A 15070-nucleotide genomic window follows, 5' to 3' on the forward strand; every position below is an offset into this window, starting at 1 on the left:
ATCTGTGAAAGGAACAGGAGCGAAAAGTGAAAATCTTGCACTAATATCCCCTTTACCTGTGGGTCTGGAAAGCCATAATAAGTGGAGAAGGCTGGAGGGGCAAGGAGTCTGAAACATGGAAGCTTTACTCTACAGACAATACACAAAGGTTTTGTATTTAGTATAATATTGCATTTTATTTACTTCACATTATTTAAACATTGATTTCCAGCTTTGCTTCCTAATTACTAGTGGTGCTTTAAATTAAAAACAGCGTTGTTATGAATTTTTTTTCTTAATGATAATATGTACTGAAAGGAAGTGAATTTGAAAAAAAATGTTTTTAAATGTGGTTAGCATTTGTGTGGGTAATCTACTGAAAAATAAACGGAAATTTTCTTTGTTACTGCAATCCCTCCTATAAAGGAAAATGTGCCCTTTAGAAGACATAACACATCTATTTGATGTGGTGCTCATTTGAGATTTAAAATATATGAGTTTAGCCTCTTTTAGGCTATTTAACTTTCTTCATATTTCAATTCCCTGCTAGTAAACCAAGCAGGATAATATTTTCACCTCTTGGAAACATTGTAAGGCACATTTTTTTTTGACCCAACTTAACACAAAATGTTCTGAGGAAGAATTTTTTTTTAATTTAAAAAATGTTCCAGCAGTTACTATTTGATTATTCTTTTTTTTTTTTTTTTACACTTCAAATGCATTTAAATTCTTTAATCTACTGGGAATATGGTAGACTTCTTTCTTTCCCATTACAGGCCTCAAATTCATTCCTTTTCCGTTGTGTTTTTCTTGTTTGCCAAGCCAGCTGAATGTTCCCTCTTTATCATTCAAAGCTCAAAACTGAATTATCCTTTCATGAAGGATATACTTCATGCAAAGCTTTTGAACATATATGTAGAACAGGACTCTGATTTATGGACAGTTCTTTAGCTTTACTTTAATTTTCGTTTTATTTTCATTGACAGCAAAATTTTCTGGAGAGTACAATCAAGATAGTGTATTCATAGAAATAACATTAATAGAAGCTTGGTCATAAATGAAAACAGTCATAATAAAGATCTCCTTTACGGAAGCATTCCACACAGAGAGATAACAGCACAATAATTAAAGAATTTGTTGTTTGTCACACAACAAATACAACAGAATTGCAATAACAAAATCATAATTTTATAAATGGTCTTATACTAAAAATAAAAGCAAAATACGAGATCATGCACTGGAGACAAAAGCTAAAAGTGAATAGTTAGAGCAAAAACATTGCAAAAGATAAAAATGTTCAAGTATTGTGAGAGGAGAGGGAAGATTCAAATAGAACAGTTTCAGAATAAATCAATTACATTTACGACCCTAGGAGGGACACCGACATAATGGTTTTCATCCACTAATACTTTCTGCTGTTAGAATACATACTGTTACTCCTTTAAAGGACAGATTCCATTTCCTTGGAGCATGTTTACTGTTACAAGGATGGAATGAAATTCATTGTTTACCTTGATTACAAATAGACAATAATACTTCAGGAGAAATATTCTCAAGAAAGGGCCAGTGTGATGCCCCAGAATAGTAGGGCCCTGGGGGTTAGGAAGCATTGACTCTAGCCCTAGTTTCATCATTGTCTATGAAAGGTACTTCCCAGTCCTAAAATGAAATTTCACCTCATGTTTCAATTTTGCTGTAATTGAACTATCAGAACTAGCAGAGAGCAGTAAAAATGATAATAAAATAGTTTAATATTTTTATTGATGCTTAATTTTATTTTTTAAGCATTGGAAAAAGAAACTGGATCACTTAACGAAACTAAGAATCATATAATACTTTAGTGGGGTTGTTCCTACAGCATAGCAATTTCTTCCCCAACACAACTAATCTACACAGTGCCTTTATACTTTGTGGTTGACTACTATATCCTATTTGAACAGTGGCTAGTTTCTACATGATTAGGAAAGACATGTTTGTCATGGGAGTAAAAAAATAAAATTTGTCTGTTAAATTACACATAAATATAAGGTACAAATGTATTTTTAAAATACAGATTAAAATAATCACACTTGCATTGTGTACATACGAAAATACAGTATTTAATATTCAATATACACAGACACATTTATGATAAATGCAACTATTTGGCAATGCCAGTTCTTTCAGGGTTTTCTCTGTTCCCTATTTCCATATATATGGAAACAAAAATGCTTCGCTACAATCTCCTAGCTCTGGCGGACATCTTGAAGCAGTTTGTTAATCTCAGCCACTAGCTCACTAGCATCCATGAGTTCATGTTTCCCGTCGTTGAGGTGGTTGAGCACGTTGTCAAAATCATCTTCTTCATAATTTTCGGGGATCTCCTCCATGGCTGGCAGCCATTTCGAAGAAGGCTGCACGCTGGAGTGAGTTCCAAGTGGGGGACCAGAGTTGTTGGTGGGATTCTGAAAATGTGTACTGGCTGCCCAGGCAGCCACACCTTGCGGGTAACCCACCGTCTTGGCTGGCAAAGGTCCCTTGCGGCGTTCCAGGGAGTTGGACCGATCCACCTCGCTGCACTCAGCATAGGTGTCCAGGGAAGGGGGCAAGAGGCGCTGGAAGACGCTGCTCATTTCCGAGAGCAGAGAGGATGTGCTGGTATCCCCGGAGTCCTCCTCGTTTGGGGAGTCCTTCCCAAAGGTGGAAAAACTCTTCTTCTTCTCACCTGAATCTGCAGGCTGGGTGTCCTCCTCAGGACTCTGATGCGGATGCTGCTGCTGGGGTTGCGCTGGGAATTCCTCCCCCGGAATGAACATGTTACTCCGATAGTCGGAGGATGGCGAGGGCAGCGGTGGCATCCAGCACTGGTCAGAGTGTCCCAGGACCCTGCACTCCTCCGTGCAAAGCCTCATAGCTACCCCAACGGAAACAACAGGGATTCACGATCATACTTAGCATAACTCAAAATGATAGGAAAATATGTAATTTCATTTAAAAAAAATAGAACGAGACAGTTTTAAACTACCACCACGATACTCACCCGTTATTTTACACAGTAAATGGACTACACTTATGGATTTAATCTGAATATCAGTTTTATGGACTTTTTTTTCCTGTTTATCAAATAAGGAAAGGAGGGTTATGACTCACACACTTCTCAGGAATATTATTTCTGTTACTCAGGTAATAAGAAAATGGATTTATAACTTATACATGAGGACGACTGAAAAAGAGCAAAGGTATGGGTGATGAAATATTTGCTGAACATAAATTCTCAAAAACCCAGGGCTGTAAGGTGAAATCCATAATTTTAGAATGCCACCAGATAATTTTTGAGTAATACCTATGAGTAGCTTTCTAGATATTGAGGTCTACCTAACTTTACCTTTAATGGAAGCATTGGGAATATAATAAGCTATCAGGTCATTATCCTTATTATTCTCTTTCCGAAGTATTCTGGATTTATTGATTTGTTACTTAAAATAGCAGTGCAAATTATCCTCAACTACCAGGCATCCATAGTTAGTTTGTTAAGAAGTCTTCTTTTTAAAGGTTTGAAATTCAAATAGATGGAAAAGTCATCAAAAGCTGAGGAATATAAAAAAATCCATTGGTTATCTCTTCCAGTTGTTATAATGCCCTATTGGAATGTGAGTGGCCACACTCATAGAAAATAATAGATGATATTAGAAAAGCAGAAAATAAAGAGGAGAAAAATTTCTAAATTTGCCAAATACATAACTAAACTACATAACAACAAAGGAATGCAAAAATGTAAAATATACTCCACAAACCATCTATCTCTTTCAGTGACAATATGGTCTGTTTGGTATAATGATTTTATTTTAGAGCAAGTGATAGAATGCAGAAAATGCAAAGTAATTATCTTACATTTGAATGAAAACTGGATTGATATCAACCATTCCTCTCTGTTCAGAGCTAATTCTCTAGATCTGGCCACTGAGGAAAGAGTTCTCTTCTTCCCAAATTATTGCGAAAAAGGATGATTCTTGAACAATGTCAAATCCTTTATAAGGGGAAGCAAGTAGTCTATTGTGTTTATTGCTGTATCCCCAGCACCAGGTAAAGTGTCTGCATAGAATAAGCATTCACTATATATTTTCTTTTTTCTTTTTTTCTTTTTTCTTTTTTTAAAGATTTATTTATTTATTTATTTGAGAGAGAGAGAACGAGAGATAGAGAGCATGAGAGGGAAGAGGGCCAGAGGGAGAAGCAGACTCCCTGCTGAGCAGGGAGCCCGATGTGGGACTCGATCCCAGGACTCCAGGATCATGATCTGAGCCGAAGGCAGTCGCTTAACCAACTGAGCCACCCAGGTGCCCCCCCTTTTTTTTTAAAGATTTTATTTATTTATTAGAGAGAGAGAGACACAGCGAGAGAGGGAACACAAGCAGGGGGAGTGGGAGAGGGAGAAGCAGGCTCCCCGCTGAGCAGGGAGCCCGATGTGGGGCTCGATTCCAGGACCCTGGGATCATGACCTGAGCCGAAGGCAGATGCTTAACGACTGAGCCACCCAGGCGCCCCCACTATATATTTTCTAATGATCAGAAAAATGCAAATCAAAACCATAATGAGATATCACTTCAAATCTGTCAGGATGGCTGTTAAAAAAAAAAAAAACAAGTGTTGGCAAATGTGGAGAAATTAGAATACTTGTACACTGTTGCTAAGAACACAAAGTGGTGCAGCCACTATGGAAAACAATATGGAAGTTCCCCCCAAAATAAAAATATAACTACCATAGGGGCACCTGGGTGGCTCAGTCGGTTAAGCAGCTGCCTTCAGCTCAGGTCATGATCCCAGGGTCCTGGGTTTCAGCCCCATGTCGGGCTCCTTGCTCGGCGGAGAGCCTGCTTCTCCCTCTCCCTCTGCCTGCCTGCAACTCCCCCTGCTTGTGCTCTCTCTCTCTCTCACTATCTCTCTCTCTGTGTCAAATAAATAAAATCTTAAAAATATATATATATAACTACCATATTATCCAGCAATGCCACTTCTGGGTATTTATCCAAAAGAATTTAAATCAGGATCTCAAAGAGATATTAGCACTCCCCTGTCCCCTGCAGCACTATTCACAATAGCCAGATTTGAAAACAACCTGAATGCCCATCAACAGATGAATGGTAGAGAAAATGTAGTATATGCATACAATGGAATATTATTTAGCCTTAAAATAGGAAGAAAAGTCTACATTGTGTGAAAATATGGATGAACCTTGAGGACATTATACTTAGTGAAATAAGCCAAGACAAATACTGCATGATCCTATGTATATAAGGTATGTAAAATGAACAAGCTCATAGAATCCAAGAGTGGAATGGTGGTTGCTAGAAGGTGTGTGTGTGTGTGTGTGTGTGTGTGCGAGGGGTTGAGGAAATGGGGCACTGCTCATCAATGGGCATCAAGTTTTGGTTAAGCAAGATGAGTTAGTTCTGGAGATCTGCTATACAACATTGTACCTATAGTTAACAATACTGTATTGCACAATTAAAAATCTGTTAAGAGAGTAGATCTCATGTTCAGTGTTCTTATGCAATAAAATAACATTTTAAAAAAGATTTAGATACAAAAATAGGAAAGTGAAGAGTAGCTGTTTCCTTTCAGAAAAAGAAAAATGGGGCACCTGGGTGGCTCAGTCTAAGTGTCCAACTCTTGATTTCAGCTCAGGTCATGATCTCAGGGTTCTGAGATTGAGCCCCGGGTCAGGTTCCATGCCCAGCTTAAGATTCTCTCTCCCTCACTGCTTCTCCCTCTACCCCCACCCTCCCTCTCTCTCTTTAAAAAAAAAAAAAAAAAAGGAGAAATGGAGGACTTTATTGAAAGGAAGGGGTGGAAGTCACTGCCCTTCACTTAAACTTTGAAGATAGTTCAGCTTTATACGTCATCAACTCTGGACCTCAGTTCTTAATAGAGAAGGGGTTAATCTGAGGAACAAAAATGATAGCAAGTATACTGGGTGAGAACAAAAGTCTGATTGGCAGGAAAGCTAAAAATACAAAGTAGGGAAAATGCAGAGATAGCGTGAGTGCTAACTGTGGGTAAGACAAAGGGCAAATACTGGGAATCCTTGTGTACTTTTGCTGTGAAGAAAGGCTAAGTTTAAATAAGGATGGATGATTTAAGAATAAAAGCATGTTTAGATGTACTGACTTCATGCATTATTACTGCTTGGAAATATTTACCAACTATTGCTCATCATTTAATGTGGACAAAACCAAAAGGAGTTGAAAGTAACTAGAATGCCTTAATAGCAATGAGGTTTTCTCAGCAGTGAAATCATTCTCAAAGTGGTAATGAAGTTTTTTCCCTAATTCCCTGGGTCTCCGAAAATGGAAAAGAGATCTGTCTATCTTGTCTTACACACATCCTGTTAGAAGGAAGGGAAACAGATCTGGTGACACCTTTCATTTGTTTTCCGGCCTTCAACTCTGTGGGAAGGACTTAATTGTTTGATTGATTATTTGATTGGCTTTGTTTTCTTTTAATATTTAATGACGGGGGGGAAAAAGGAAAGATTACATAAGCTTCTAAGAATCCTGCATATGATCAATTTTCTAGAGACCTAAATACAATGAACATATAACCAAAAATACAATCTGGATGATTAAAATGACAGTCCATATTCAAAAGTAATTTGGTTACAGGAATTTTTAAAACAAGGAATGCCATTTTACAACTTTGCAGTAAATAAGTGGAGCTTTAATTATAAAATAATAAATTAACATACAATTTTTCAAATTCATAAAGTAGGAAATATTGAAGAAAAGCTAATGGAGAGAAGGTTGGGAAAAATTAATAGAGATGGGGGGCAGTGGCACAGAATAGGGCATTTCTGTTTCATTGATATTTTCAAACTTTTCCCTGGAGACTCAACTATTTAAAAACATTCTCAGTGTACCCGTAATTCAGTGCCACAGAGGTTTCATACCACATCCAATAAGTTAGAACTTATTGGCAAGTGGTGCCTGTGGTTAATCTTTCTGTCTCTTCTTGAAAGTGGCCAGGGGGTTAAATTTCCTCTGGGAAGGGGAGGATATGAGGAAGCCGAGACCTCTTCTTTCCAACCATATGACTATCAATTTTGTGACTGTACTGTATTTTATAGGTAGATCCTAACGTAAGAAGAAATAAAAAACCTGGGCCTAACGTCTATCAAGCCATTAGTTACAGAGTAACCAATTGGTTATGTCTTCAGAGCCTGTCATATGTCAAGTGAGATGATGGCTCCCTGTCCTCAAATGGTTTCCGATCCAGTTCTGAGTCAAGTGTAACAAATGAAGCCCTAAATGCCCAGTTAAAATGCCAGGCTATATGATGGTGAAGGCATGTCAAGAAAAGAAAAAAAGAGGGAAAGTCGAGGCTGCAGTAGGTAAAGGAAGAGAAACTTGAAACAAATTTTGAGAGATGAACGGGACTCAGATAGACACAGTGATGAGAAGCCAGATTTTTTCAGGAAGAAAGGCAACATAAGCAAAGGACTGGTGTGTTATGTAAAGAGATGGCTCTGCCTATTGCAAAAGACATACACAAAAAAAGCCAAAATGGAGATTTAATAAGCTAGGAGTGGATTTTATTGGCCTTGGAATGCCAAGGGAAGTAGTTTTATTAGGTGTTGCTGGGCAGCAAAAGTCAATTACTGATTTTGAACCAAAAAAATGTAAATTAAAATGTTCTGAAAAAGTTGTTCTAGCTGCATAAAAGAAATACTTGACAAAGGGAGGAGGTGTTAGAGAGTGAATATCAGCTTGTGTGCGGGTACAGTAAACCAGCCATGGAAGAAAGGCCAGAACTGGGATACCAGCCATGACAATGGACAGAACATGGAATTGAAGAGAAATGTTTGAGTTAAGTAATCACAGATGGCAGATTAATGAAAAGTGGAATGAGCTCAATAAAAGAGTATCACAAGAATCAAAATCAAAAGCCTTTATAAATCATTCTGGTGTGTCTGATAGATTGGGAAAATGGAAATTTTGCAGGAATATGTGTAGCACTGTAGTTCAAAGTTGAATGAGTAAGGAAGAAAGTATGTTGACAAACATGAGCTAACAGACAAAAATCCTTGCTGATTTTACTGCTCAGAATGCAGGATATTTCTGTGGGAATTAATAGAATGAATGACCAGAAACGACCTTGTTGGCAGGCAATGCAACATAACATAATCTATATTTGATCACAGTTTAGTGCAGAAAAATAGTTGGAATAAGACACTTAAGTCCTAAAAATATACATGCTTTTGAAAACTGCACTGATTCTGTTAATGGAATTCAGATGTGGACTTGCATTTTTTTTTCTACTTGGGCTATTTCCTGGGAATATAAGTTTACAAAGCACAAGTTTTATACCCTAACATGCTGGCAGAAGCTGCCAGAATGAATAATAATGAAAATGGTTGAAGTATCATCAGAATGATGGTCATAATTAAAGGATGGTTATCTCTGTTTAGATACTCAATATGCACATTTCTTTCCATACTAGCCAGACATGAATAAAGCTTAAAATACTTTATAAATCACTGGTAATATCCCGGTGCTCTATGCCACCAGAATGCTTTCCCCACATGGAGGCAAGTAGCCAGTAAGAAAGAAATGTATCTATTGTAAAACAACACCATAAACCTACAATATAGCTCTCCTGCTACACACCTAGATTAAGTATGATTGTGTAAATACAGAATTTTTTCAAGGACTATCTATATATTAAGTGGTGCTATTACTGATAATATAAAAGTGAACCTCTAACTTTGAAAAGAAATGTTAACTTATAAGGAATCTAAAGCCACTCACTAAGCAAGACTCACTATTACCTAGACTTTATATCTACCCATTGTTTCCTCAATGGCTTTACTAGCATTTTCTAAAGCAATCATTTGATAAGTCTTCTGCCATGAACATATCTGGTCTTGGTAGCTTTGAAAGAGTGAAAGAGAAGTCTTGCCTTTTTCTAAAACAGGTTAGCTGTTACAATTATGCAATTTCAGAATTAAAAAGGATTTTAGGCATCATTTAGGCCCCCAAATGGAAGGGTTATCTAAATAGGGAAAGTTCTTTTCCCTTTAACTATGCCAATGAATTCAAATTTCAATGAATAGACTTTGTACAATTTAAAAAGTAACTTATACATTATAATATTGTTGTTATGCCCATTATACTACTTTTCTGTTTTATGAAATAATGTTATTTAGGAAATCACATTATCCAAAATTGGGGACCAATCTTCCAAATTAGAGTTCCACCAGTATCACTGAATCATAGAAATTTAGCCAGACGGTTCTTTCATTTCATTGGTAAAAATAATAAAAGTGAGTCTCTTTGAGCAAGTTTTCTGAGGTTGTATATATCCCACTAGATTTTCAGAGATTTATTTTCTTCCTTTAAATAGGGAGTCTATGAATAAAACAAAGAAACAAAGACACTACTGTGCAAATATTGGTTCTCGTGTACACTGTAGCCCTCAATGTTACTAGAAGTCCTTTCCACAGGTTCATCCTGCCAGAGATGCAGTATCTAGTACTGTCATATCATAAGGAAATAGGCAGCATTCAATCATTTCATAGACGGTAGTGAGACTTAAAGAACGTAACAACAAATACATTACTAAACTTATCTTAAAAAAAAAAAAACTGTTGCTTCGTATTACTCTTACTAGGTTAGTGTTTAAGAGTGTGGGGATTGATTCAAATCCCACCTCTACCATCTATAAACTGCCTGATTTGGGACATGTTTTTTAACCTTTATAAGCTTCAGTTTTCAAACCTAAACAAAAACAAAAACAAAAAAAAAAACAAGAACACTACCCTTACTTCCACCCCTTACTAATTCCTATGTCTGTCGAAGTGTTAGGAGACAGAATGCAGGTACCGACGTCCTCATGGGGCCTGGGTAAGTGTCAGGACCCTGTTGGTTACTACCATTGGCAACTACTAGAACTTTCTATGCAGTGCTTTCACCTGCATTTCCGTGGCTCTCTGAAGCTGCCCCGCAACTATTTCCTAAACTCTCTTACTTATCTATGTTTAGAAAATGGATGTTTGATGGAACTCAAATGGGTCATAGTTTTGTTCTGCCTTTCTTTCATTTATGGCAGTCATTGGATCAACATTCCCTGGAATTTAGAAACATAAGTAGCCAAAGCAACATTACGTGTTCCTCCGAGTCGATTTAATATTACAGTCTCTAGTAACAGGGTTGCTACAGTGATGTAGTCAGGATTTATCCAGTTGGTTCATAGAGTTTCTACTGCACAACTAGAGACGGGGGACTCTAAGGAAAATGTGGCTCATAACTTACTAGGATCTCCTCCATGTAGCTATGTACTTATAAACTCCCCTCTTAAACTGCTTTCCTTTTCCACTACAGTGCAGATAGAAAATGAAAGGTGGCAAAAATATCCTATGCTTACCACGTACAAAGACGCATTCTTTGTCCTATTTTTGGTGATAGAAGTGGACCATTTTCTGGTGTATTTTAATCTCTGATTCTCTGAGTTGGTTCCCATCACAGGAAATTTGCGTCCTCCAAATTATAGTCTAGTTCACCACGAGGCACCAAAACAGGCTGTTTGAATAACAACAACCACCCAGTAATTTCATAAAGAGTTGCTCAAGAGTGTCCTGTGGCAGTCCTGTGGATGGGGCAGGAAGAGGAAAGAAGTGGTGTGGTTTTCTATCCTCCTTTCCCCACTCCTTTCTTGTCCTGCTAGGCTCTTTTGCTTACTCCTTCTCTACCACCTGCTTCATATGAGTTCTACAAAAATGATTCTGAAGTGTGCCAGGTTATATTCATTGCTAATAGCAATGATGACAGATAACTTCCATGCAAAAGACAAAGAAGAATCGAAGCATGGGAGAGACTGTTCACTTCATTGGTGGAGTAGATCTGAAAATAAGGATTTACCATCTATCACTACTCTCTTACCTGCTGGAATTCTTCCATCTGTAAGAAACAGGTCACTGAATCCTTCACCCAGCAGCCTATCTATTGGTGAATCTCGCCCCAAATCATAATCACTGTCTCCTGCTTCACTGTCACCACGGCCACTGTCTTTCAAGCTAAATTTGTCCATGTCTTGGAGGGCATATCTAGAAAGATGAATCAGAGAAAGTATGGTTTTTACTCATCAGCATTTGTGTCGGTGGGACTCAATAGGTAGCAGGAGGATAATTCATACCTATAGCTCCTGGAATATTTGTTTCCTCGAAAACTTGGCCTTGGCTGATATTGCCCCTGGTGAAGCATTGAAAGAAGCTGGGAAACCTGCTGGAAACCAAATAGACAGAACTGATTTCTGGAAACAAACCCCCAAATACTCACAAGCTTTAAGCAAGGAAAAACAGTTGCTCACTATTTCATCCTAATTAATTGAACATGTTATCTCTGGTTTAAAGATTTATACATGCTGGAATGTGGCAGACTACGCAGCCAGCCACCACACATAACTGAATCTACCCCAGAGAGATTTGAATGATCTCATACACTGACTTTTTCTTTTGGAAAGAGAACTCCTTGATAAATAACAGATTGATTTCCTTTATTTTTTAGTTCAGATTAAAGTGATCAGTTATAAAGATGTGTGGAAAATGTTGTAAATTACAACAGTTGAACACATGCAGCTAAAATTATGTCAGGAAAATGTCAAAAGTTGAACAAATATGACATGCATTCAGATGGCATTCTGGAGGCCTCAGTTATTTGTTTGTTTTGTTTTGTTGTTGTTTTGTTTTGTTTTTGGGGTAAGAACCACAACTATGAGAATAAAACAAGTCCTTTTATTTTTGGCTTCCAGTATCTCAATCTGGGAAGTAAGGGTATTCTAATTAGATAGTCATTTTGGGAGCTTCACATTTATTTTTCAATATTATACATAATACATGCAAGCAAATTCTTTAAGAAAAACAAAACAGCCTGCTAAGGTATGAATACTTGCTACGTACACAGAAGGCAACTTGCATCCTATTTAATTTGAATATTGTTAATCGTGTTTACTTCTTAATGGAAACATTTAAGAACTAACACATACACCACTGCTGAACACTCACAGCTGACTTGCTCAGTGAACTGGTGCAGGGTATGATCTTACCTCAACAGCAGGAGTGGCATGGGTGAGTTCTAATGAGAAACTCTCTGGCACGTGGTTGGATGAGATCGTCACCAAACTGTTGAGGGACTGGTGACTGTGGTGACTCTGCCGGCTGCCCATCTGCCCTCTCTCCAAGGTGGGAGACGAAGACGGAGACGATCTGTGATGAGATCTGATGGGCAGAGTGCCATTCATGGTCGGCACCAATGTAATGTCCCCTTTGTGAATCTGCCTGGATGGCCTTTTGGGGTGGTGCTGGTACGTGGACTCTGCTACCCTGCAGTTGTAGGATCTAGTGTCTTTCTTTTCTCGGTTACACCTAGTTGCAAACAGCACCATAATAACCAACAACACTGCACAAATTGCTCCCAAGGAAATAATTATAATCATGGAGACATCCAAAGATGCCTGGCTTACTGAGGTCATTGCTGTACTCGTCACTGACTCTGCATATTCAAAGATCATACACTTCAGAAGGACTTTGGTATGAAGCTGAGGATTGCCTTTGTCCTGGATGATGACTGAGAGCTCCCATTCTGTGTAGGAAACAGATTCCATGCTCACATTGGTATGGATGTCACATGATCGTGGATCAATTAAAAAGATATTCTCTTCATTACCTGCTACGATGGAGCAACTGAGTTCAGCATTCACACCAGAGTCTCTGTCAATTGCCCTTATTCTCGTGACATGAAAGCCACTTTCGGCCCCTTTGGGTATGGAGATTTCTGCAGTATTATTGCGCAGTGCAGGCCCTATAACCACAGGGACGTTGTCATTTTCATCAATGATGGTGAGCACAACTGTGGTATTGCTTGCTAGTTGCTTTGGACTTCCTCCATCTCTCGCTTCAACCACAAAAGTGATCTGACTCACTTCCTCATGATCAAAGATTCTGAGGGCATAGATGGCTCCATTAGATGGGTCAATGGTTACATATGTAGTTATGGAACTTCCCAGGATAAAACTCTCCAAAATGGTATATGTAACCTGGCCGTTTTCTCCAAGATCGGGATCTGTGGCTGTAACAGTGGTGATATACGCCCCTGGTGAGTTATTCTCTGAGATTGCAAATTCATATCGACTTCTCTGGAAGTGGGGTGGATTGTCATTTATATCGTTGATCTGAACAGTAAAATGTTTTACTGTAGAAAGACTGGGTGTCCCCTTGTCCTCAGCGATTACGGTCAAACTGTATTCAGATCTCTTTTCTCTATCCAGTGTGGCATTCGTCAAGATTAAATAATTGTTTTCGTAAGTCTTCTGAAGTTTAAAGTGACCATGTCCATGAAGCTTACAAACTATTTCTCCATTCAGCCCAGAATCCTTGTCCTGAACCCTGACCAAAGCAACAAATGTGTCAATAGGATCCCCTTCAAAGATATAAGATATTTCTTCTTTTCCGGGGGACATGAGGTTTATGTTAATTTCAGGCTTATTGTCATTAATATCCACAACCTTAATTATAATTTTGCAATGAGCTGGGATTGAATTTGGACCCAAATCTTGAGCCTGAACATCAATCTCATAGGATTTGGTGATTTCATAATCCACTTGCTTGAAAAGAGTCAAATGTCCTCTTTCTGAATCGATTTTAAAAGTCTCTATAATTTTGGGAGACACATGACTGCTGAAGGAATATACAATTTTCCCATTAGCGCCCTCATCTGGATCAGTGGCATTCAGATCAAGGAGCAAAGTGCCAACAGGGGAGTTTTCTAAGAGTTGTATTATATAAGACTGCTGCTCAAAAGCAGGGCTGTTGTCATTGGAGTCGGAAATGCTTATTTTTAGTAGGGATGAGCCAGACCTCTGAGGCACCCCCATGTCTGAGGCAGTGAGCTGAAGCTCATAGCTTGACTTCAGCTCCCGATCCAGCTCTCTGACCACTATGAGTTCTGCATACTTGGCTCCATCGGTCCTGGTTCGAACCTCAATATTAAAAAAATCATTGGCAGAGAGAGAGTAGGTGTGGAGGGAATTTTCCCCAACATCTGGATCAAATGCACTGTCCAGGGGGATGCGAGTCCCAACTGCTGCACTCTCAGATATTTCAATAGGTATGACAGATCTTGAAAACTGGGGAGAATTGTCATTAATATCCAGCACTTCGACTTCAATATGGAAAAGCTGCAGATGCTCAGTGGGTAGAGTGATCACATCAAACTCTATGGAACAGTTCAAGTTTTTCTGGCATAGTTGTTCACGGTCGATTTTAGCCCCTATGCTGATTTCTCCGTTATCCTCATTTACTACCAGGAGAGGAGAATTTCCCCTTTGCATGGCTCGAAAGCGAACAGTGGAAGGATTAGGTAGCTTAACTAAAACATCAGCCACATCCTCTGATAGTCTTGCAATTACGGATCCAACCCTCTGCTCCTCATAAATCCTGTATTTCAAATTCTTGCCCAGTACATCATAGCTGAAAGATACCATCAGGAGTGCAAAAACAAATCTAAAGTGCATTTTAGCATTCATTTGGCACATCGGTCAGTTTAGGAGATTCCTCACACAGACCAAGTTAAAACAGCAAAGCAATTCCCTCAACTTCCTTTGGCAACTTAAAGCTAAGCTACATTTGGTACTTGAAACTTGAAAGCGTCTCTTAATAATACAGCACAGCAATTAACAGCTCGCAAACTTTTGTTTTATACACACCGTGTCACGACTTCCAGATATTATTGGCGTTGAGTCCGATCCTTGCATTTGTTTGGCTGTCCTCTCCGCAGGCAGAGAAGAGTGTCACCTCCGCGTCTCCCCCCTCGTGTAGTCGGAATCCATCTATTGCAGGGTGCTGGAGGAGTCTGCAGTGAATCTTTCTCGAGCGATTCTTTCCCCTTTCTCTGCTCGGCTGCAGACTAAACACACCCGTGATTGCTGACTCCAGTCTAAAATCTGTACAACTTCACTTCAACTCAGACAAAGCTCTCTTGCCCGGCGTGTGTTGAATCGCTTCCAGCCAATCAGCGTCCTTCCAAATCAAAAGCTGATGGAGTCCCCAAAGCGAGGGCGGTCG

The 15070-nt window shown here is 38.8% G+C and overlaps 1 protein-coding gene across 3 annotated transcripts; it reads right to left on the bottom strand.

Moving 5' to 3' along the window:
• Positions 1–925: 925 nt before the first annotated feature.
• On the bottom strand, positions 926–15041 carry PCDH18 (protocadherin 18). Of its 3 annotated transcripts, XR_003520518.2 has the most exons (5): positions 12055–15041; positions 11146–11234; positions 10893–11056; positions 10378–10599; positions 2792–2872 (listed from the first exon to the last, which is right to left on the bottom strand). XR_003520518.2 is itself a non-coding variant. In XM_027597277.2 (4 exons), exons 1-4 carry the CDS (start codon positions 14539–14541, stop codon positions 2205–2207), a joined length of 3405 nt encoding a protein of 1134 aa, XP_027453078.2. In that variant the 5' UTR covers positions 14542–15041; the 3' UTR covers positions 926–2204. The 3 variants fall into 3 exon arrangements, 2 of the variants coding, with proteins under 2 accessions (XP_027453078.2, XP_027453077.2); XM_027597277.2 differs by lacking the exon at positions 10378–10599 and having other exon boundaries at positions 926–2872; positions 11146–11231; XM_027597276.2 differs by lacking the exon at positions 10378–10599 and having other exon boundaries at positions 926–2872.
• Between the last annotated feature and the right edge of the window lie 29 nt (positions 15042–15070).

This window comes from Zalophus californianus, chromosome 2, assembly GCF_009762305.2.
Source record: "Zalophus californianus isolate mZalCal1 chromosome 2, mZalCal1.pri.v2, whole genome shotgun sequence".
Taxonomy (NCBI): Eukaryota; Metazoa; Chordata; class Mammalia; order Carnivora; family Otariidae; genus Zalophus; species Zalophus californianus.

Bases quoted from the DNA above. Each gene is read 5' to 3' on its own strand.
- PCDH18 (XM_027597276.2), bottom strand. From the start codon at position 14,541: ATGTGCCAAATGAATGCTAAAATGCACTTTAGATTTGTTTTTGCACTC. The intron at 11,235-12,054 runs GTAAGATCATAC...TTTGGTTTCCAG, and splicing joins ATGCCACTCCTGCTGTTGAG to CAGGTTTCCCAGCTTCTTTC. The intron at 2,873-10,892 runs GTAAGAGAGTAG...CCGTTGGGGTAG, and splicing joins AGATGGAAGAATTCCAGCAG to CTATGAGGCTTTGCACGGAG.